Source organism: Phaenicophaeus curvirostris, chromosome 15, assembly GCF_032191515.1.
Source record: "Phaenicophaeus curvirostris isolate KB17595 chromosome 15, BPBGC_Pcur_1.0, whole genome shotgun sequence".
NCBI classification, from domain to species: Eukaryota; Metazoa; Chordata; class Aves; order Cuculiformes; family Cuculidae; genus Phaenicophaeus; species Phaenicophaeus curvirostris.
In genome coordinates this window covers 15,252,888-15,277,385 of record NC_091406.1, presented here as the reverse complement: position 1 = coordinate 15,277,385, position 24,498 = coordinate 15,252,888, and the positions used below count along the sequence as shown (strand labels likewise).

At 43.9% G+C, this 24,498-nt stretch overlaps 1 protein-coding gene across 2 annotated transcripts in view; it reads left to right on the top strand.

The window, feature by feature from the left end:
• The window catches only part of SLIT3 (slit guidance ligand 3), a 504,299-nt gene that overhangs the window by 464,265 nt on the left and 15,536 nt on the right, over positions 1–24,498 (top strand). For both annotated transcript variants that reach the window (XM_069869312.1, XM_069869313.1), the window contains 4 exons: positions 2,093–2,186; positions 7,551–7,688; positions 15,307–15,547; positions 18,192–18,322. In XM_069869312.1, the coding sequence (XP_069725413.1) occupies positions 2,093–2,186; positions 7,551–7,688; positions 15,307–15,547; positions 18,192–18,322 (604 nt within the window). The remainder of the gene's footprint in view (positions 1–2,092; positions 2,187–7,550; positions 7,689–15,306; positions 15,548–18,191; positions 18,323–24,498) is intronic.

Here is a 24,498-nt window from a genome sequence, read left to right as displayed (position 1 = left end):
GTCTCGCTTTGTTTGTTAGTATTTGAGAGGGTTAGCGGGCTGTAGATTTCGGGATTGCTTAGTAAGCAGACCTGTCTGCAGTTCTGCCACCTCAAAAATGTGATAATAGCTGTCCCCAATGACGGCTGCATTCATATTTGTTAGACATGAATGCTTTTAGTTGCTTTTGAGGAAAAACAAAGTAAAATGGCAAACCTCAAGTCCAGTGAATGATCTGTTTCCCTAGTTCCCATGGATTTGCAGCATTCAATGTCATTGGCATGTCCTCCTTCCTGAGTTGGATACATTCATTACATTTGCCCGAGAAATGTCCAGGGCTGAAAAAAAACTTGGTAATATTTAATAGTGATGGCTTCCTGGGATTCTTTGGCTCTAGATGGAATTGCCTGCCTTATAATTGATAGTACAAGCAATAAACTGGCCACTGCAGATTGCCGTGGCAAACTTCCCTGTTGTTACCAAACCCATCCTACTAAAAGCCATGAGGGTATGCATGGCATGGAAATAGAGGGTTTATGCTGGTAGTACCCTCTATCACACCTCCAGGGCTCTACTTTCTCACTTATGCTTAACAGCTTTCACAGGCAGATGTATTGGATGTTCCGTGTATGAAACAAAAAAAAAAACACAATTGAGTCATTTTTTGCAAGTGTGTGTTATACTTCCATTCTAATATGAGGAGTCAAATAAAGGGTAGCTTGTACTGCAGGGAGGCTGGAGATGTGGGAGAAATAACCTGAAAGGCGAGCTGGGGGTGTTAACAACTTAAACCGTATCTGTCATCACTAGAGTCATCCTCCAAATTCTGCTGTCAGCCATCCCTGCCAGATCACAGGACTGATAAAAGATGGACAGTTCTGCTTTGCATTTTCCATCTGAATTTTGTTCTTTGTGGTTTACTTGGTTTGTGTTTTCAAGTGTTTCTCTGTAGCTGCCAGAGTTAGAAATGTAAGGGGTTTTGAAAATGGAGTTTCTCCTGAGACAGGTGGAGCTGGAATTTATGAAAATACTGCTAAAAGATTGCCAGCCCACCAGTGCCTCCCATGTTATCCTTTTTCCCACACTATCCACATGGCTTGTTGCTCATGTGATGGTATGTGTGTATCGTGTATGAGCACACAAAATAGGCATAACCTTGAAACCCTGCGGATGGGGGCTTTTGATATAGCTGCATAGAGGACTTAGGAACTGTAATTTTGGGGGGGGTTCTAAGTTGAGAGTACCTGACCTTTGGTTTTCCTGCAGGGCTTTGGGAGGCGTGGGGTAGGTTTCTGTTGATTTCTTGGGAAGGCAACGATTTCTGTGGTCTTTGGCTGGATCTCAAGTCCTGAGGTACTGAAGTGTAAGCTAATAATTTAGGACTCAGGGTAGGGTGGTATTCAAATAAACTATCTGGTTTTGAGCATTCTAGAACTATTAATTATTAAAATTTATACAAATCCAGGGAGGTGCATGGCATGTAACACACCATACCTAGAAACAGCTGAGCTGAGCTTACATGTGATGGGGTTTTGTTCTGCAAAGACATCATCTCCAGTGAGCACAGCAGAGCTAGTACTTTTCTTATAAATCGTGGATGTTTTATAATTACATACAGTCTTAAAGCTGGTTCCTATTATTGAGATTCGTAGAGCTTTTGGTTTTGCAGGGAGGGTTTGTGGGATGTTCTTTTCCAAAATGATGTCCAATCACTTTCTTTGGCAGAGTATTAACTACAGATAAAATGTATTTCAGTGTGAAAATGTTATGGTCCAATGAGCAACTTTGCTTTTGTGTCACCTTCTTGCTTTGATATAAGAGGTTCTGGGTCAGAAACTGCCCATTTCATCTGTCTCTAAGTGGAGTTTATATGTCAGTACTTTTCATACTAGCCTTTCAAATTCATGTGATAGGAACAGTGTAGTTACTATAGGTCAAAGGAGCCCAATTTAATGAAATTTCACGTGCCCTCATGAGTAATATTGGCTCTTCCTGCTGAACGACCGAGCTGTCTCCGTTTAGGGAGATTCACCATCCCTGAACATCATGGTTGAAGCTGCTTCAGGATTGTCCATGTTATGTTACAGCTTTATTGTTTTTTCTTTTGCTTCAGGTGAACTGTGTGATGAGGTGATTAACCACTGTGTTCCTGATCTGAATCCATGCCAACACGAGTCCAAATGTCTTCCCCTTGACAAAGGAGCCAGGTAAGCATGTTGCGTGTGTTGGTCTCCACACACTGGGCAGATCCACTCCACACACTGGGCTTGACTGGTAATGAGTCTGGGGTAAAAATCATCAAATCTAATACAAATAGTACAAGACTACGTATACCTCAGATCATGTCACATTTTAATTGTAATTGCAACCATACATACTTTTCTAACTTTCTGTGGTTTACTTGAAAATAGTAGATGTACCCTAGAGTAGTGAAATTATTCCGGAAAAGAGCCTGGCAAAGAGATTCCTTCTGGAACAGTTACTGCAAAGCACTTATCCTGCGTAAGAAAGTAAGGACAGTTTCCTTAGGTCTTCTTTAGGACGTCCATCAATTCAAGCAGCATAACAGGAGCCTTAGCAGATGTGACTTGGCTCTCCTCAACCCATGCTGGCTCAGTGCTTAAAATCAAGTCCCCATGCTAACTACTGAGAAGGGAAAGATAACTTTGTGGCCAGAGCATAAAGCTGCAGGTCAGGAGTTTTCTGTTGTGTTCCCTCTTTAGCTTTTGTCTTCTGGGATGGCTGGCAGTCTTGGGGTGCACTGGCAAAGGCTGACCTTGGCTTCTTTCCCCACACTTCCTGGCACGGGGAGCAGCAAACACCAGCTGAACTGGATACCTTTCACTCAGGAGTCACCTTCTTCCATCTGCTGCAGAGGCTCGTGTTAGATTTTGCAAAGTCTCTTTTGTTTGCCTTTGCGTATTGGGAGTGGCACTGACCATGTCACAAGGGTATCATAGAATCATAGAATAACCAGGTTGGAAGAGACCCACCGGATCATCGAGTCCAACCAAGGGTAAAGGAAAGCCCCGTGTTTTTAATGGCAGTGAAACACCTGGAGATTTGGGAGTTAGGGTGTTTTGAGAGGCTCATAATAGCAATGCTCATCACTTGTCTGAAGAGGGAATTTCAGAGCAATTTAGCAAATAGAGACAGTCAATTGAAAAGTCAGGCTCTGTGGAGAGCTTGTCAAGAAAAGATCTTTGAATCAAAGAAGTAAGAAAGGAGGACAAATTCAAGAGTTCTGCACAGCTGTGAGCTGCATTCTGCACTTCACACTAAGGCTGTTTCCACAGCTGCAACTCAGTCCTGGGGACTCGATGATTCCCTCCTGGGAGGGAGGTCTGGGGTTTTGGTCAGGGATGCCCTCACCCAGCTTGTTGCTGGTGGGAGACAGCAGCACTCTTTGGTCTCCCTGGTAACTTGCACTTAGGGTCAGGTTGCTCTGAAGCAACCAGCATGTCAGAATACTGAAAAGTAATACACAGAACATTTCAGGATAGTTAAAAGGAAGCAAACCAAAATTTTGGAGATGCTGGCTGTCTCGAGGGCAGCTGAATCTGCACTGGACAGTCAGTCTGTTCAACTCAGGCCTTTCTTTTGGGTGGAAGACCTGCAGACAGAAATGTTTCCAACTCTTGAGGAAGATTTAACTATTAAAAGACTAGGATGGTTCTTGAAGTGACTGGGGCCTGGTTAAGGAAGTGTGTACTGGTACATAAATAGTCCCTGATGTTCTTCTCAGCTTTCCTTCCTAGTTAATCCATCATTCAGCTACTCCAGTAGCTACATCATGTTATGAAGCAAAGGCTTGTAAATCAAATTACTGTATGTTGCTAGAAGTATGAAGGAAAGGAGACAGCTGTGGTCCTGAATGTTTTTAACCTTGCTGGAAGCATTTTCATACCTGCAACCCAAATAATTTGAGTAAATAGGACGCTTGCTTGCTTGCTTGCTAGAAAAATATTCTTCACAGTGGGGCCATTAACCCTTGGGGGTAGCCTAAATAGCTACTTGTATTTTCTGCTACTTTTTGTTGTGTTATTCTCCCTACTGTTTATAGAGTGCTACACAAAAATCCAGAATTTCTGTACTACGTCTGTACAATATTGGTTTCTAGCAGGCCATTCTTGAGAGGTGAAGTAGCCTGCCCAACCTTGAACACAGATTTGCCCAAGTATAGCTTTTCTTTCATACTTCAATTGCACCAAACCATTGAGAAATGGGCTGTGAGCCCTCAGCAACTTTTGCAGTGATGTGTAGTTGCTGCTGGGTCTCATTGAGAGTGACCGCCTCTGGTCCTCTGCTGTTACAGATCCCTTAAGCAGTTTGATCTCCTGACCTGTAATGCGCTGTATGTTTAGCACTTAATGATGCAGTGTAATGCCTCATGCAGAATGAGTCAGGCTCATGCTCCAGTCCTCTGCTCTGCTTTACACAGGCAGGGAATATTATGGGGAGGATTCAGGCTTGTTCCTGTGCTGAACATCCGCTCGTCAGGTTTGTGCCCCGGTCCCGTGAGTAGGACACACCAGGGAAGGACATCACAGCAGCAAGGACACCAGTCAGTCTGTCTGTCCTGCCTTCAGCTCTAGTCAGTCTGCAGCTCTGCAGAGGGAGGAGAAGATGAGAAAGACAGGGAAAAAGTAGGAAGCCAAGTTATTTATTGATATGGGGAGGGAAATTCCACTCTGGCCCCGCAGTAGAAGCCATGATTCACGGCTTTAATACAACAGACACTGAGTGCATGCAGATGCAGATCCCCTTGGATAGGCCAACATTTTAAATACCACTAGACATGTTTTTAGGCTCTCTCTGATACTGGGAATGTTGCCATCACTACACGGCTGTAGCAGAACACAAAGTTTCAACTGTACTAGTGTCCGATGGTCACTAGGAAGAGAGATAACTGATCTAATTGCATAAATTACTCTCTTACAAGGATTTGAATATGAAAGTTTCTTTGCTGCGTCGGACTTATACTGGTAGTTGCTTGCGGGCACTATATGGGATAGAAATGAAGTTACCTTGCCGTTATTCCCTGATGGAGGAGAAGTTGGGTTCTTAGGAGAACGCTGGGTGAGGCACTCACATGGCTTAATTTCTCACCTGCCATACTCCAGACACGTATTTCTTGGTTGCTTCAGTCTAGATGTGACACACTAAGAGCTGTGAGATGACTGACCCAAAAGGAATTCCGTGTTTCTAAAGAGAAAGCCAAGCTTGGAAGCAAACTGGACTATTTCAGCGTGTGCTTGGCTGCACAGACCTCTTTTCTTTTTAAGCTGAAATCGCAGGTGGCTTTCCTCACTTCCAGCCTCCACATCTCTATTGTGCTGTTACTATAGAAGAAGAGTAGCTTTTTCTATGCCAGAAAACAAAACAAAAAACCAACAAAAAAAAATACCATTTAACACAATGAAATTACTTCTAAAAAAAAACTTCAGGAAAGGAGCATGTTTTTCCATTCACTGTATTGATGTTGGAGCATGATATAAATATACTTTATTATTCTAAAGTTTGGAATTATTACCTGACAGCTTAAAATGCTGATTTAATGCAGCCCTGCAGAGAAAAGTGGTGGTTCTGTCATTACTGAGATAGCCAATACACATCATAAAATTGATGCATGGCAGCCCTGAATAAGGAACTGCACATCGTTCATTATTACATCACTTTATATTAGGACTGCAGGGATCAATAAAAAGCAACAGGATTAAACGCTGCCAATTCCCCCACAAAGTCTTCTGATTGACATTATTTGCTTGCAGGTGTGACTAAAATGTTGCCAAAAAATGTTGCCCACTTCTTATGGTTTTGGGAAGGAACACCTTGTTGCTATTTGCTCTGTTTTGTCATCTCCGTTATGTTAATCACAGTATTCCCTGAGCCACCGGGGTGCAAAAAAGCAATTCAGGCATGCACAGCTGGAACATCAGCCGTCCTGTGGCTGCAGACAGTCATGATGAGGGTCTCTCCTGCAGGGAGGAGGATGGAGGAAGAAAGATAACATCTACGTAATGTTATCCATCCTACAGCCTGCAGGTTAATAGTCTTTGCCCCATTTCCTCCTTTTTAGCCAGTCACAAGCCGTGCTTTGAAATGAAGACCAATGGTTGCGTTCTTCTCAGTGCTTCAGCTCAACGGTTGCTGAAGTCCTGATGCTGTGGCAACCACTCACTGGTCATTAGCAATACAGGACCCACCGTTGCAGCCTGGCCCATTTGCCCCAGCTCACTGCCTTGCACTGGTGACATGGTGAGAGGCCAGGAGCCAAAATGCACTGTCACTCAGAACCAAATTCAGTACAGTGACCGCTGCCTAGAAAGCAGAAATCTCTTCCCTCGTCAGCTCTCATGTGTCCGCTTCCTCTGAAGAGGTGTCCACAAGGAGCCTCCTCCTGCGCTTAACTCTGGCAAGAAGGAGGTGGCAGCAGCCAACGGAATAGATTGGTGGAGCGATAGTTTCTCACCTGATGCCACCTCCCTTAACTTTGTGATGTCTCTCCTCTTCCAGCTTTCCACGGCAAGCACACTGGGTCCAAACGAGGGACTCCAGCAAGAGCACAGACCTCTTTTTTATTGCTCAAGTTAACTATAGCTCTTCCCTTCTTTTGGTTTAAATGATATGCCTTTTGTTTTCCAGATGTGGAGTAACATCCAGCTGGGAGGAGTAAAATGTGTTTTATGGACAAAAGCATGTTCATGGCTAAACATTGTCTATGCTACAGATTCAAAAAGAGACTGTTTAGCAATCCCAAAAGATCTGTTCCAAGTCAGAGACTTTGGGATGCATTTTCTGTTGTCAGGTTATAAACTTCCTCAAGGCTTACAATAGAAATGCTGATGTAGCCTTCGTGCTATAAACTTGAGAGTTGTATAAAAGGAAAAGCCAGTGTCTGCAGGTTTGGGTGCCTCTCATTGTGTTGCTCCTACAAATGGCATTACCCCATAGCAGCAGTTTCACCATGGGAAAGGGCAGGCTTCAATGACAATTTTTTGGGTGTGCTATGCCTTGCAAGTGAATGGCGAACAGGTGTGGGGGGTCTCAAAATTGATGATCTTTTTCTTTAAATTAGCTGAGCTTTATGGGCTCCTTGCAGTTTGATTCCATTTGGCAGGTGGAACCTTACTGTGCTCGGTGAGGCTGCGCAGGGCCAAGCTCAGATGCTCAGCAGCATCCGGATATCGGCACAATCATAGTCTGACACATCAAAGCACTTGCCTTTGCAGAATATTGCCCTTCAGATCTGTAAGGTTAGGGAAGATGTTGTCACCTTTAGCATAACTGGGAGACCACTGTACGATCACCTCTCTCCACAGACTTGGCTGAGGCGAAGTAGCAGTATGGTGTTGCTTTGCTCGGCTTGAATTTAAGAAGATTGCACAACCTCAACTGCAGGCAGACAGGAGGGACTTGAGCATTTCTGATGGCAAGAATTATGCTCGATGCTTCCAGGAATAATTGCTAATGCCTTTCCATCTCTAATCAGATTGGTGTGGGGCTGCCTGTGTGCGCCATTGTTGAGAATGTTAAATCAAGCTATTAACACTGATCTTCTTGTGTTTCAGATGTGAGTGCTTGCCGGGTTACAGTGGAAAACACTGTGAAATAGATGATGATGACTGTGTGGGCCATAAGTGTCGCCATGGAGCTGTCTGCGTAGATGCAGTCAATGGCTACACCTGCGTCTGTCCTCAGGGTTTCAGGTACGTGAGAGTCGGCTCCTCCTCTGGACTGTCTGCTGTACCAAGTGTCAGGGCAATTTCTTTAATTGCTTTCATCCTGAGGGCTAATCAGCCTCTAGATATGGTATTGATTTGTCATTCCTACATGAATGGATGGCTCAGTGCTTCAAATCTTGTAGCTGAAATAGGTCTAACAAGTTAACTGAATACAGAGGATCGACCGTTCTTGCTTTGAAAATAGCAGCTTGCCTTTTGTGAAGTGCTGTGTTACTTTGCCTGCCCCAGCCTTTACCTAGTAAAATACCTAGTAAAATACTAGTAATGCACTTCTATGTGCATGAAAGTGAGCATGAGATAAAAAAATCACATACACGAACCCCTAGACCTGGCTGTGAGAAATGGGCATCTAAAGACTTTGTGCCAGTATCTCTGTGCCTGTTGGTGGATGGGCTCAGTATGATTTGGACTGTAAATTTCCAGTCTCTGATTCTTGACAGTTGCTGATATATCTGACTCCTGGAAATCTCACTGTCTGTCAAAGATAAGTGTGCTCCTCCAAACGGATTCACTAATCATTGCCTGAGGCTGGATTCTGGCTTCCCTCCAGCTAAACCTTTTCCGTGTTTGAAATACACACGTGAGACAAAGAAGGGAGTACCTGAAAATATCAGTCTTGACAAAGCAGAAATTGTGTGAACACTTATAAATCATTTTCTCTGCTTTGTATCTGCAACTGTTTTCATTCCTCTTGCTTTCTTTTTTCCTGGGTCTGAGGGCTTTTTCCCTCTCAGCACACATTTTTATTGCAAAGCAGACAGCCATGCCTGAATAGGCAATGATATATATCATGTCAGCCCATGGTTTCACAGCATCAGACTTATTATTTACAGGATATCTGATATCCTCTGAATTTCAAATTCGTACCCTTTTCCCCATGTTTCATTCTCTGCTTCAATCCCTTTGATGGCCTTAGGGATCTTGCAGATTGGCGACTGGCAAGGATAACAAGTGGCTGCCCCACAGTGGAATTGTAAACGCTCAATGTTATCTAATGTTAGGGTTGAGAAATGGGATTGCAAAGCCGTATCTGGAGTCAAGGGTAACTAGAGCCATCAGATGGCAGCGACTGGAAGACTGCTGCTGCAGGTCACCTGATTTTTAAGGCATGTCAGTACTAGGCAGTGATGAATGTGAGGGGTTTTTTTTCTAGGAAGGTGGGGTCACAGTGTTTGGCGGAGATGTTCCGAGTTGTGACACAGCTGAGCGGAACAGCAGGGGTAGGTGGCGGATGAGCCTGGGTCACCTCCTGTGTACCAAGCAGCTCTACCAGCAATCTGGGCAGTGCCCTGGCTTTCCTGATATCACACCAGGGACTGAAATAGCAGAATATCCCAGTCTGTTCCCTCGCTGAAATGAGGGGGTTTAATTCCACTAAAAATCCTCCAAGAAGAGGAAACATCTTTCTACTCAAAGCTCCAAAATTCAACTGCTAGGTTAGACAGCACGTCATAGCCCAAGATACACTTGGGCAAGGAAAGTAATCCTCCTGCCTGTCAACAGCATAGTCAGGATTAACCTGAGGTCTCCTGCTTGCTCTCTTTTCCTTGCACTAGTCCATGCCACCTCCCTAAATTTCCTGTGCAAGATGCAAGGGGCTTTTTGGAGATAAAGAAGGCAGTAGGCACTAACAGGCTCCCTCTGCCAAGGCAGACGGCAAGCCGAAGCTCGTTGTGTTCTCCATGCAGAATAGTCCCCAAGCTTGTTTGATTTCAGGATTAAAATTCTGCTAGCAAAATATGATCTGCTCATTATTCTTTCCGTGACTCCAGCCTTTTGTAGTTTAAAGGCCTGCTGCTCTGAAGGGGGTTCTGGTTTTTTTTTTTTTCCCCTCTTAAGATTGCAATTGCAATGATGGTGATTGACAGAGTTCAGCCTTCTGATGTTCAGGGTTATGGACTCAACTGCTCACGAACTGTGCCTCAGGAGCTGGGCTGCGCAGCAAGGAGATAACTTTGCAAGTATTTGAAGGCTGCCAAGTGTTGATGAAAAGGAGAGAACACAAGGGGCGGTCTGACAAAGGTCACTAGGAGACCTAAGATGATGATTAATAAAGTTTTTTGGCTAAGTATCAGGAATCATTTCCCAGCAGTGAGTTTGCAGAATGACCTCCCAGTTATCTGGAGCTTATGTTGTTATAATAAATGCATAGACCTGTAACAATTTTATGGTTGTCCCTATGCTGTACGTCAAAGCCACTTGCAGTCACACATTAATAAGGATGTTACAACTTACATCCCCGCACGACTGAACAGATTGCACTCCAGTAATTCATAACAATGCAGAGCCTCATGCACAATGATGCCCCTCTGATGACAGCCCCCAAAAGCAATAGTACCAGCATGCACACAGCTGTTCTCCCATCTTAGCATCTCTTGTTCACTGGTCACGTGTGGTTGTGCTCCACACAGCACCTTTCCTTATTACTCAGCAACCTTTTGCAATTCCGTAATGTACTTTCTTCTTGAAAAGTTTTTAGTGTTTTCTTCCCAAAATAGCATTCATTTACTCCCTACCGATGAAAGCGTTTTTGAGAACTTGTGAACCCCATTGGATAAAACCTAACTTATCAAACCTGCCCTCCAGCAATCAGCCTCACAGTAGTGTTGTCCTGATGAATATTGCTCTAGTGGTGAAGCCCACATTAAGACTGCTGAGCTTGATAGAAAGCACTCTTCCTCTTTGTGTTGATGCTTCAGAGCTCCCCGCTGGGGTAGTTTGCTGCAAGAAATTCAGCAGTGATCATTTAAATACATGGGTTCGTACCAGTCAGAACGGACTTGGCTAAGCTATGCAAGTCAGGCTGTGCTCCATATTCCACAGCTGGGGAAATAAATAGTATTAATTATTTCTAAAAATACATTTTAAAACATATTTTAAAATAAGAAAGGCCTTGACAGGCACCGTTGCTCATGTAACTTCTAGATGCCAGTAGAAGGACAGCTGCGCTTGTAAAGCCACCCTCTGAAGAGGTTTCACAGCAAGGGGGGTGCTGTGCAGGAGCCGTACTGGGAGCTCAGGGAATCTTTCAGAGCAGCACCAAGCACAGACACACTGGCTTCTCTCAACATTTGCTTCCAGTTAGCAGAGGCTGCTGCGGGTCGCGTGGATATTTTATTATTATTATTTTTAACTTCCATGAAATTAGAATTATATATGCTGACTTTCTTTCTGCTTTCTAGCTGTTGCTCACAGACAAAACTAAATGATTGGCATTAGGTAGAACAAAGCTAATGGGCTGGGTTAGCAGTGCTCGCTTTTGCTCGTCACCTCTGGGAAACAAATTATGCCTGACATCAAGCCAGGGGTGAAAGCCATCTGTGGGGTCCATCCTAGTCTGATCCGTCGCTTGCTCTCCTAACATGTTTGCCAGCCAGCTGCAAAGCTGACATTGCAGAGAAGGATCATATACTGAATGAAAGCAGGCTTTGAACAGGAAAGAGCTACAGTCAGACAGTCCACTTGAGTGCCTGGCTGGCACTGGGGACGTGGCACTGGTGTGTTCTCAGCTCACCGATGCTGGCTAGGTCTGACTGCTGTGCTGGTGGGCAGCTCCAACAGAAACTACCTTAGATTGGCAAAAATTGTTTTCTTTATATCTATTTTCCCATAAGGTTGTTGCTATTTTTTCAATGTTCCTTTGTTTTCTTGAAAAGAGGAATCCAGAGCCCTTCTTGCTGAGTGGTGCTGAGCCCCTTGAGGTGCTGGGGCAGGGTCCTCTGTGGGGCTCTGCCAAGATGCTGCAGCAGAGGGTCTTGCTCAGGAAGGGAGTCTCTTAGTTTATAACTAATACATAGTTTAGGTATGTTCACAAAGACATGTTCCCAAAAACAAATTTACTTTGAGAAACGTATCAGACTGAGCAAAGACAACCACTTCCCATATGCTGTACTGCTCGCTGTGCTCCTATTTCTGCTGCTGCCACCGTACTAACCCTGCACGTCTCCTCCAGATACTCCTTGGAGCAAAGTAAATGGGGTTTATTGATTGGCAGCAGTATTGTCTGCCACATTCCGCTTTTGAGATACATTTGTTGAAATTAATAGATTGGCTTGTCCCTATGCAAGATTTTGCTCTTCTGGCAGAGGATATTTAGCACTGGCTGATGGGGAGGGATTTGCCCCCCGGCCCCCTCTGCATGAGCAGCCTCTGACTGTTCCCACTTACAGCACTAATATCACCTGGGAAGTGAGGTAGATAGAGGGTCCCTGTTAACCCCAGCTCCCTGCCTTTTAGAGTAGTGAGGTAGCAATGGGATGGGAGTCCCATGTCTTTTGGAGTCCTGCAGGCGATGGGCTGCATCAAAAGGTCGAGAAACAGGATTCTGCCCCTGTACTCTGCTCTCGAGAGACCCCACCTGGAGCCCTGCATTTAATTCTGGAGTCCTCAGCACAAGAAGGACATAGACCTGTTGGAGTGAGCCCAGAGAAGGCCATGAAGATGATCAGGGGGCTGGAGCACCTCCTGTGTGAGGACAGGCTGAGAGAGCTGGGCTTGTCCACCAAGGAGAAGAGAAGGTTTCAGGGAGACTTTATAGCAGCCTTCCAGTACTGAAAGGGGGCCTGCTGGAAAGCTGGGGAGGGCTCTTGATCAGAGAGTGCAGTGACAGGCGAGGGGGCACAGTTTTAATCTGAAAGAGGGGAGACTTAGATTAGATCTACGGAAGAAATTTGTTGCTGTGAGGGTAGTGAGGCACTGGCACAGGTTGTCCAAAGAGGTCATGGCTGCCCCATCCCTGGAGGTGTTCAAGGACAGGCTGGATGAAGCTTTGAGCAACCTGATCCAGTGGGAGGTGTCCCTGCCCATGGCAGGGGGATTGGAACTGGATGATCTTTAAGGTCCTTTCCAGCCCAACTACTGAATGATTCTGTAACAGAAAATCAGAGCAACTCCATTGCTTTTGGTGCAGTTCAGGATTTAGCCTGTCTGATTTTGTTGTGAATTTCTCTCTCTTCCATGTTTCCCAGAGGCGGACCAGAGGGCGTGTGTGGGGAGAACAAGGGCAGGGAGAGGTTTGGGCTCTCATTCCACACGGCGCTAAAGATAGAGCTGTGGTGCTCTGTCCAAAATTTCACATGAGAAAATGTAAGAAGGGAAGCAGTCATCTCCGTTTCCTTCTCTTACAGAGGCAGCAGGCCCTGGTCTCTGTGGCTGAGTAAGACTGGCCTTTAGTACGTTGTGGCTCTTGTAGTTGCTGTTCTTGCACATCTTGTGTCTGTGCTCTTTACTGCAGGGTAATGGCTTGGGTTTCTGTTCTCATTGTATCTCAGAAGGTTGCCTGGAACTACACTGGGCTTCCAGGGCTCACCTGCTTCCTGGAGAGGAGTGAGGTTTGGGCCGTTTTTTTGCTTTGTTTTTATAGGAGTACTGTTATTCCACAAAGTGGTCCCTAAATGGGAGGAAATTCTTAGTGGGACGAGTGGGATTTCACTGTTCCAGAACTAGGCGAATGAGTTATTCACTGCATGAATGGGTCTGCCACAATCCTCTCCTGGAAAGCCCTCTGGCCCCAAGCTGACAAACGCTGTGTAACTCAGAGAGATGCTGCAGGAGGCTGAGCCCACAGCCCTTGCCGCAGCAATTCCCACAACGCAGCCCGACGCACGCTCCCCATTCACAACCTACCCATTTTTCATCATTTTACCGTCTACACATTTTCAAGAAGTCATCGAGCTTAATGCAAAGAATTTATGCTCTCTCATCAGTGCAAAAAAAAGGTTAGTTGGGTTTGGACAGTGGTTGTAATGAGAAATTTGGTGTGTAGGAGCAGGGACATACCGTGTGCAGCCAGCCAGGGAGCCTGGCCCCAGTCCCTTTGTTGTACAACTGATTGCACAGGCCCAGTGGGTGTACTGGGCAGAGATTTTTTCATTTACTGTTTACAGTTTAGTCTGACACACGATACCGCTGTGAAAGATGACCACAGCTTTTTGCTCTTTCTCCCATTTCCCTGCTCATTCTATGCTGCTGTCGATATTCCAGTGCAGCTGAGTCACGCCAGCAAATGACCCGTGAAGTGTGCACCCAGGCTGAATCCAGGAACGCAGCCTGGGGACTGAGCCCTCGCTGCTCCTGGGAGATGCGGCCTGAGCCTCAGACGTCAGAGGTTCCTACCCATGGGGTTTACTCGGCCTCTCATATAGTTAAGACTGGACCACAACTCTTTCCACTGGATCTGAATAGGATTTGAGTTCACAAATCTGGCATTTGGTTTACAGCTACCCCTGACTCTGGGAGAACTTCCTTTCCTTTGCCTTTCTGTTCTGTGACATTGCCAGCCCCGAACTCAGATAAAATACAGTTGGTGACCTTGATGCTTTTAGAAACAACCAGTTCAGGGAAGCTGCCCAGCAAACAGCAAATAGATATCAGTTCATTGCTTCTGAGACTGTTTAGCAGTTGTTTATCTGTGATGATACACTCTCTGATATACAGCAAAGCAAGCAAGGCCATAAAAAACACAACAACTAGAGGATTTTCCCCTTGCTTACCATTTAAAACAGCGGAGGCAGGCTCAAGTCACAAAGCCTAGGATGGAGAAATCTCAGGTTTGGGCTTAAATGGCTCCCAGTTTTGCTGGGAACCTCTGCATGGCACAGTGTGGAATAGAAGCTCTGTTAAACAGACTGCTGTGCCTTGCCGAGCTAAATAACCGGTGCAAAGTGCAGTACAAATTGCTTGCAGTGTTTGAGCTGGCTTGTTCAGAATGGGAATTTCAGTTTGGCACTAAGCTTCCACACAGTAAAGCAGGAACGAGACAGCCAAATCATAGAATCATAGAATAGCCAGGTTGGAAGAGACCCACCAGATCATCGAGTCCAACCATTCCTATCAAACACTAAACCATGTCCCTTAGCACCTCGTCCACCCGTGCCTTAAACACCTCCAGGGAAGGTGACTCAACCACCTCCCTGGGCAGCCTCTGCCAGTGCCCAATGACCCTTTCTGTGAAGAATTTTTTCCTAATGTCCAGCCTGAACCTCCCCTGGTGGAGCTTGAGGCCATTCCCTCTCGTCCTGTCCCCTGTCACTTGGGAGAAGAGGCCAGCACCGTCCTCTCTACAACGTCCTTTCAGGTAGTTGTAGAGAGCAATGAGGTCACCCCTCAGCCTCCTCTTCTCCAGGCTAAACAACCCCAGCTCTCTCAGCCGCTCCTCATAAGGCCTGTTCTCCAGCCCCTTCACCAGCTTTGTTGCTCTTCTCTGGACTCGCTCCAGAGCCTCAACATCCTTCTTGTGGTGAGGGGCCCAGAACTGAACACAGTATTCGAGGAGCGGTCTCACCAGTGCCGAGTACAGAGGGAGAAGAACCCCCCTGGACCTGCTGGTCACACCGTTTCTGATCCAAGCCAAGATGCCATTGGCCTTCTTGGCCACCTGGGCCACTGCTGGCTCATGTTCAGTTGCTGTCAACCAACAGCCCCAGGTCCCTCTCCTCCAGGCAGCTTTCTAGACAGACTTCTCCTAGTCTGACACTCAGACACCCTGTACCACAGCAATATAAAGTCAACCTCTGGAAATTTTTCTTTCCTTAAAAAAACGGTGATAATTAAAGCTGCTTTTTCTATCTTTTACTTTCTACAGTGGACTTTTCTGTGAAACTCCTCCACCGATGGTTCTGCTCCAGACAAGCCCGTGTGATAACTACGAGTGCCAGAACGGGGCGCAGTGCATCGTGGCGCACCAGGAGCCCGTCTGCCGCTGCCTCGCGGGCTTTGCTGGGCAGAGGTGCGAGAAGCTTATCACCGTCAACTTTGTTGGGAAGGATTCCTACGTGGAACTGCCATCAGCCAAAATTCGCCCTCAGGCAAACATCTCCCTCCAGGTATGACCTGCAGAACATCAGTTGCCAGCCCAGTGTTCTGCCAAGCAATAATAGATGTACAAGTATATCATAGAATCATAGAACAGTTTGGGTTGGAAGGGACCTTAAAGATCATCCAGTTCCAACCCCTGCCATGGGCAGGGACACTTCCCACTGGATCAGGCTGCCCGAGGCCCATCCAACCTGGCCTTGAACCCCTCCAGGGATGGGGCAGCCACAGCTTCCCTGGGCAACCTGTTCCAGTCCCTCACCACTCTCATCGTGAAGAAATTCTTCTTTATGTCTAGTCCAGATCTAACCCCCTCCAGTTTATACCCATTCCCCCTCGTCCTATCACCACAAGCCTTTGTAAACAGTCCCTCCCTAGCTTTCTTGCAACCGCTTCAGGTACTGGAATATATTGGTATATAATTTTTTATTCTGAAGGAACAGGGTCTGTTGGCCAAGATGCTGATGAAGTTACAGACAGTTTGTAAGCCAGTTGTGTTCTCTGAAATTAATGAAACATTAAGGAGTGACTAATGCACCTTTGTGGACATGTATCCTGCCTCCAGAATCTCACCACTTTTATTCCCAGACCGCTAATGTAATTAGAGATGATTTAGCAAAACTCCCAGTCTTTTCACTGATTTACAGCATTGTGTTTCATCCTGTAGAAATTACTTCTTAGTATTTAAGAGACTTAATAAGCTGCTCTAAATGTCCTTTCCTGACAATATTTTGCTCCACTTTTTTAGTGTGCCCACTCAGTAGATAAAAGGCTTGGGATTTTCTTACAGTTCTGTTGTGACACCTACATTTAGATTGAGGTCTAAGGTTCAGAAGGCAATGGAAAATAGATACCAAAGATGCCATGCCACTACTGTAGTTTTTGTGGCTGTGGATCGAAGGTATTTTGGATAATTAGTCCAGTAGGATATTTAGGTGATTTGGTAGTTACTTGCATTTGCAGTCTAGTAGACATTAAACTGATCTCCTTTTTTTCCCCAAAATAAATGAGGGAATAATTTCTAGCTTTATGCATTTTCTAGTAGAGATGTGTGGAGCACCCCTATGTCATGACATGTCACTTTCTGGGCCACTGACTGTTAGTCATCTGGACTGTTTCTATACTAGATTCACTCTGCAAAAGATGTGAGAAGAAAAATCATCCCTTTATATTTATTGTATTGCATTTATTTTCTCAATTTGAAGAGATGTTATTCCACAGTTGGAAATCATATTTTAGACTTACTTAGTGCAGTTCAGTTGTTATTAAAATACCAATGTCCAGCCATGTGAAAAAGGACTGAATTTCCACATTTGGAATAGATTTTTTAAGGGTGGTTCCTGCAAAGTTTATGCTAATGAAAAAAATCCATAATTAATATTTATCTTTTCTTTAATAGCTTGAGTATACAGTGCATATGAAAAAGAAGCCAATTTATGTATATTTGAAACCCCATTTTTTCTTCAAAATTCCCTTTTATTTAAAATCACAAAAGAGATTCTCTTTACAGCACCGGTCCCCAAAGGCTCCAACTATGATAGATTAGCTTTAAAGCTGAAAATCTGGACAGTGTCTTCTTAAGGGTACAAAACACAGCACATCAGTCACAGCCTGAAGAACAGAACTGATCATTACAGACAGCACATGCACGTGGCAGTCTCACTTCTTGTTTCCCAGGCTGAATATTGTTCTTGCATCAAGTAATTAATCACTAGTGAATTAAAATTAGAATAAAACATTGATTATTAAGAACAGATAGAAGAAATCTTGTTACAGAGTGCTTAAGAAAAAGAAATCTAAGTGCAAAAGGATTGTATTTAAACATGTATAAAATGCAAACAGATTTTTAAATTTACTGTTTCATTTTGACATTTAAGAGCCATTATAAAAAATAAGCAAGAAATCTTAAGAAATGCATACTGTGAAAATAACAGGCAGGTTGTATCAAAAAATCCCGTTTTGTCTCTTCTTTTTTTTTGTTTGTTTGGTTTGGGTTTTTTTTTAGAGAGATATTTGAGAGCTGGAGACTGGGAAAGTGGAGTCCTTGGGTTTTGATTCAGTGTTCAAGGTTTTTTTTTCTTTTTGCCCTTGATGTACATCAAGGCTAGAGGGATGAGGGCTACTCTGTTCTTCCTGACTCTCTCAATGTCCCATTTGAACCCGGCATGACTTGCTAATAACTCAGCCTGAGTGAATAAACTCTTGGTTATGCTAGATGGGGGACAGGTCCTTCTTCCCTTCTGAAAGTCTGTGAACAGATCAGCATCTGCTGAAATTGTAATTGTGACACACTCCTCCTACTGCCAGAGCCGATTTTCTAAACTTCCATTTCAAGCTGGGGTAGTGGCTGAGAAATAAATTTGTGTATTGACATAAAGACAGCAACAGTCTATTAGCATGAATCGAAGAAATTGCAGCTTTCATCTCCAGAAAACTAGTTCTGACTTAAAACAAGGGAGCCGTCTCTTCGTGGAAGGATGACCTGTTTGAGGTAGGGGCCCACTCAGTGTCACCCAGACACTTGTTCTTGCTCGTGTATGTGATTTGTTAAATTATATTTGAATTGCGTATATGATTTTGGTATGATTTTTGATACAGGTTTATTTCTTCTTAATAACTCTCAAGCAGCCTCACCTGATTATTAACGTCCCACAGGTAGCAACAGACAAGGACAATGGCATCTTATTATACAAAGGAGACAATGACCCTTTGGCTCTGGAATTGTACCAAGGACACGTGAGGCTCATCTACGACACGCTGAATTCTCCACCAACCACGGTATACAGGTAAGCAGCAAAGCTTTACCAAAGAGCTGATTTCCAAAAAAAATGGAGAGATAGGACTTTTCTAAGTAAAGTACATGGGAGAAGAAGCTTTTATTTTATTTCACTGTATCCCTTTTATTTATGTGATTAGATAAGAAAATCAGAATAAAGGCTTAAATGGAGACTGCCTGGTTAAAAATCAGCATTTATTGGCAATACCAGTGATAGTGTCCTACTGTGATTGCAGAACAATACTGTGTTTTCTCATCTACTTCAAAGATTTAGTTTCTTGTGAATGTTGACCTTGAAATAGTTCCAAATAATCAGTTTCTTTGATGTTGGTATTTAGCATTAATCTACTGTACCAAGACAGACCAGTGACTGTGCAACTGCAGGATTGGGCTGTGTCAAAGAGGAGGAGAAGGGCTGGATTCCTCTATGGGGTGAATGTTTTCAGCAGAACTCGTACTGTATCAGTAGTAACTACACAAACCCTGTTTCCCAGCCCACCTCACTCTTCAAGGGAGAGCATCCTTTTAGAGGCAGTGAAACGATGCCTCACGAGCCAGAACGTGCCGTGGTCTTTTGCTGAGCAGTTTTCTCAGCACCTGATAAAACTTGAGTCTTCCAGGAGGATGGGAGTGGTACAGAACTTTCTTTAGGGGGAATGGTGACTTGTTTAAGAAAATCCTTCCTGCATAATGGATAATACCAGGGATTCTTGTTTAAGAAAATCCTTCCTGCAAAATGGATAATACCAGGGATGTCACCAGGAAGAGCAATGGCTTGTCCACTGTAGGAATGAAGAAAGTAGTTAGTTAGTGATTTTCACCAGCCAGAGAGATGTGAAAAAATTCTCGGTGTGTGGCTGCTAATCCTAATTGATTTCACGTTAGAGCAAAGCTGAAGCTGTTTAACAGTTTTATGCCACTAATTAGAACATAGGGGAATGCTCAGTATGTGTGGGCAGCACAGGGGGTGATGGATCGGTCTGGATGCTTGCTCCCCATTGTCCAAGGCAAAGCTGTGTGGTGACAAGAGCTGTTGCCACCATCACAGCAACACTTTATGGATCTGCTGCCTTCTGGCAAAGTTGCCAGAGGTGGCAAGCAGCAGTGTCCTCATTATTCTTGCGCCCTTCATATTGATCAAGGAGGAGGTCTCCATTCAGACTGACATCTCATTACCATAAGATTAATGGTCTGTTCACTACATTTTGTACTGTGTGATCTGTTGAGATGGGAAAGAAGCTGCTTAATACGATGCCCTTTCTAAAATGTCACTCTAATCTTTTATTAGTTTAAGGAGTGGAGCAAAATGGGATTAGCATGGAGCTTGATGAGAAAAGATTAGGTTGATTGAGCAAAACTGCAGCTAAAGAATGTCAGAAAGAGCCTCTAAACAGATTGAAAGACTTGTTTTCCTTCAGGGCAGCGGCAGGGGAAGGAAACCTGCTTCTCTTCTTAACAATCATAGGATTTGAGGGTAGAAGGCTTGAGTGGATCTGGTCTGACCTCGCTATATATCCAGTTTGACTTTTAGCTAAGGTGTGAGCTCTGTTTGGCTAAAACATGACTTCCAGCTTGGCACTGAGTTTCAAGAGGTAAATGCCAAATAGTGGAAAATCACACATTTTCTTTAGCAGCTTGAACAAGTCAGTCATTTCCATTATTAGAGCATGGGCCATAATTTCTAAGTAGTGTCACTAATACCTTCTGGATGTTTTTAAGAGGAAACTGAAGTTTTTTTATACCTGGTACTGGCTCCCATGAGTTTATCCATACTTTTAATTGTGTGCTTTTAATCCTAACTTGCATTTTGATTAAATTAATAGCTGATTCAGTGTGATGCATTTGACCTAATCCTTAAGAATCTGGGGAACTCTTCTGCAACTTCTACAATTTTTCATTAAAAATAAGGTTGCTAGGAGAACCTGAAACATTCAACTCTCTGTCTCAACCATTGGTTTGCCTTCTCTATTGCCTACTCCTTGCTGTCTTGTTTTGATGCCTCATTTAAATCTCAGTCTCAGCAGAAGTGAACTGTTTGCCTTTGAAACCTCTGTTGCAAGACTATTAGATTAATTTTCACGGGCAATATCAGGCACTGCTACCCTCCAAGGGAGTCCACTTCTTGGAAAGAGAGCTTTGGCTCTTGTTTTCCCTAAGAAGAGTCTGCCAAAAGAGGAGGAGGCTTTAAAATACTGCCTGGTGGGAGCCATGCCAGCTACAACTGCAGGAAATCTGTAACTGACCTGGTCCTGTCCAGTAACAGAGATATTTTGCTGGCTATTTCAGCGACTCCCATGATGGGATGTCGGAAGTCATTGGCAGGCCACGTAATCTCTAATTCTTCATCCGAATCTCCATGATAAGATTTATTAATAGTACTTAGGAACAGTAAAATTAGCAAAGTTCTTGGCCAGTAGAGGTAATATCCTGTAGGGATAAGATAAAACCTATAATCAGACAGGTTTGGAAGCCAGCAGCAAGTAAGATGTACTTGGTGGTAATTTTCAGTCACATTCAGCAGAAGGATGCTGGAAGGATGAAGTATGCAATGTGTTACTGTGCAAATCTCTCCCCCAGCCCTTCAGTACAGAGCCAGAGCACAGGTTTGTACCAGAAACAAGGAGTGAGTGCTCTGAACTTACTGTTACCCTGTATGCTGCAGGCAGCATCACTGTGCAAAACTGTCCTAGGAGACCAAGGACAGGATGTGGCATCGTAGCGGATTGCAGGCATGCAGGGAAAGAGCAATTCATTTTATCTCCCCTGTGGTGCTTTAAATCAGGTGTCTGGCTGTTGAGGTGGACCCGTTCCGGTACCTTAGTTGCTCCTTTGAGCAGATTTAAGTAGAACTGCAACACAAAGTTAGTCTGGAAAAGCCCAAGATTAACTTGCTGTACATTCAGGTTTGTTTTACATGTACTCATTCCTATGGTGTGTGTCAATAGAAAGGTTAAAGTTAACATTGGATTTTTCTTTCCTTCTAAGTCAGATAAAGGTCAGCAAATGTCCAATGGGAAAGACTACCTAAAATACATTGTCATTTATCATCAAGTTAGAAAGGAATACAAGTTAATGCATGAATATGCAATGATTGAACTTGCCCTTTTAAAAGAAAAGCCAACAGGCCTGTTATTGAAACTGCTTATTTGCACGCCGCAGAATAATGGTTTCCTGGATGTCATAGTAAACATGTTATAGAAGATCCAGTTTTGAAGTAGGATTCATATTTGTTGGGATTTTTTTTTCTATTTAATATTCTATAGATGCACAAATGAGAACAGAAATCTGTCTCCGCGTGCTTTATTGACCTCCTGGTTTCTGCACTGGAAGAGTTATTCTTCAATGCTATTACAGTGCTTAGTACTGAGCCAACAGTGGACTCTTGAAATAAAGTAAACCTTTTACACAGATGCTCTGTGTTAATTTAAAGATACTAACTGATGAGGAATGTGCTGCTTTTATTTACCACCATTCTCCAATTGTTAAAAGTTTGGATTAAGAAAGAGCATGTAATTCTGCAGTTTCACCGTTCAGCTGTTGATATCGTTATCTGTTTAACTGCGTTCTACAGGGAGAGCTTCCTATTTTCAGTCTTTTCCCCTACATATATTCCTTGAACAAGAGATAAGACCTTATTTATTTTTTTTTCAGATACGTTTTATGCTGCCACACAGTCCTATTGATTTGGATGCTAAATTAATCCTTCCTAGTAAAATGGAAAATCAAAATTTGACACAAACCACTAATGTAATTCCCCCCGAGTTCCCAGATTGCCGTGTTGCGTACAGGCTGTCATATCTGGTAAAGAGCAAGATGCAGATGTCATTGGTGTAAAATCATATGTTTTCATGCAGGCTTCCTGACAGCAGTGAAAAAGGATGCAGTTAGGAAAACTTAAGAATTAATTGGTTTTGTCTTTCTGCAGAGCCTATATCCAAGTTACATTATAATTCTTTTTAAAAGTGTCCATGCATAATCTGTTTTCAAAAATGCTACATCATTAAAAATATTTCTCATAGGTTGTATCATGCAGTTCTCATGGTCTGGCTAATTCTTACATAGCACAGACAGCTGTTCTTATGGTTAAAGGAAAAGGCCTGAAATAAGGGAGCTTAAATCCTCACTGTATCTGCCTTATATGTGATGGCTGCGGGATGACAAATTAAATCTGGTTCTCTGTGCACAAAAAGTAGAGAAATGCCCCAAAAAAATAGAAAAACTGTTTCAGAAACATGCTGCACATCTCTGGAGCGTGAGGTTCCTCCTCCCTTCTCCCTCCAGGCTGTGGAGCAGCACAAGGCTGTGACCCCAGCAGCATCTGCAAACTCCCCGAGCTGTTCCACGTCGCTCAGCCTCTGCCTGTGGTGGCTGGAGCTTGGGGAACAGCCCATGTGGCCACCAGCACTCATTGTCCAACAAAAGGACTCTGGCCATGCCCTTGGTAGCACTCAAGGATTTTGGTCCTCTGTGCAGGTTTCACAGGCTTCTCATTGCTTCTGTTGCTGAGATTGAACAGTTGCTTTGGTGGTGGAAGCAACTTCCACACCTTCCAAAGATACGGGAGATGGGATTTTTGTGTAGTCGCCTCTCTTTACGTGCAATTGCTTATCTGTTGAAAAGCTTGCGAGGCTTCACCATTAATTTACTGCCTTCAAGGGAGGAATGTGCTGAAGTAGTGAAAGCCTTAATTATTCATAGGATCATTATTAGAGCTTGTCAAACGCAGTTTTTAGCAGAAGTCTCTTTGCAGAGCTCACTGCATGACTGGTCCTTTCATTCCTAATACCTTCATAGTCTGCAGCTTGTGCTGTGCCTGTCCCTGGTGGGATTCCTGTTTGATACTTCTGGAAGGTCTCTAAATAGACTGTTTCTCAGAGATTTCTATGAGATATCACTGAGCTCCTAACAATTCCATGTATTAGCAATTCATTTTATTCTCTCCATCACACACACTTATTTTTTCAGGTACTCCTTAGGGATTTTGCATCAAATATAATGAAAGAAACCAGTATTAATCTCTGACCTGCACAGTAAAAGTTGTAAAATTTAAATGTACTTATACATCTTGCATGAGCCAAGGCAAGGGACAGATTAATTATTTTTTTGCCTTTATAAAGGGCTCTTGTGTATTTGAATGGGACAAAAAAGACAAGTGTGTGAGTTCTTGTCAAATTACAAACACTGCCTTTCCCTAGGTTTTCTTGGGGTTTTGTGTAGTAGAACAGTGAAAATGTAGGGCCAAGACCTTAAAATGTCATCCAACTTTTATCATTAGGCTTAGAATCAAATATTTGCTTTCATGAAATTCAGAAACTTTCTTCTACTGAGATGAAGCTTAAGAAGGGTCAAGTTTTGTCCTTCAGCTGCCTGAGGACTTAGCAGGCAAAATCTTGTTAATCTGAATTAATTTTTGTTCTTTGTAAATCTCCACAGTATCTCTCACAAGAATAACAGTTTCTCATCAGTCCTCTTTCTCCTTGCCTCTGCTCAGCTCATTCTCTTCAGTGTAATATTTGAGTGCCCAGAAACACCATGCTGCAGTCCCACAGCTTTATTTCTAACCTTAGACATGTGTGTAGGGTACTTCAGAGGGAGAGGTTTTATCTGAGGAAGGCAAAACCTTCCATGAAGCAAGTCAGCATTGACGTGTCTGTGTACCAGGCATGGAAAGTTAGGAACGGGTCATCTAAAGCCACTCACCCTGGGGTACTGCCAGAAATGGAGTTACATTCTCAGGGGTCTCGAGTCACTTTGTTCAGCCCAAAATCTGTAACTTGTATAATGACCACCTGAAGTCAAACAGAGATGTTAGTTGTATCCTTTTGATTAGGAACGTGGCCATCTCCACCATCGCTGTCACCTTTATTGCTGCTTTGAAAAAATCAGAATACTGCTGCAGACCCAAATCAACTTCAAATAGGTGGCAGGAGCCAGTCCTACTCCTCTCAAATCACTTTTTCTACAGACTGTGATAGCTGCGGTGCATCGACGACGTATAAGCAGATCGTTAGTAGTCTGAGTATTTGTTAGGCAACTTGATTCGATGTTGTCTTCTGAAACAGCCACCCATAAGCTGGTCTGCACCCTCTTACTTTAGTCACTGCCTGCCTGTCCTCTGCACGGCCCCACGCCTGCTGCCCAGCAGCTCCCTCCCTGCTGCGGGGGACAGAAGGGAAGCTGGAGCAG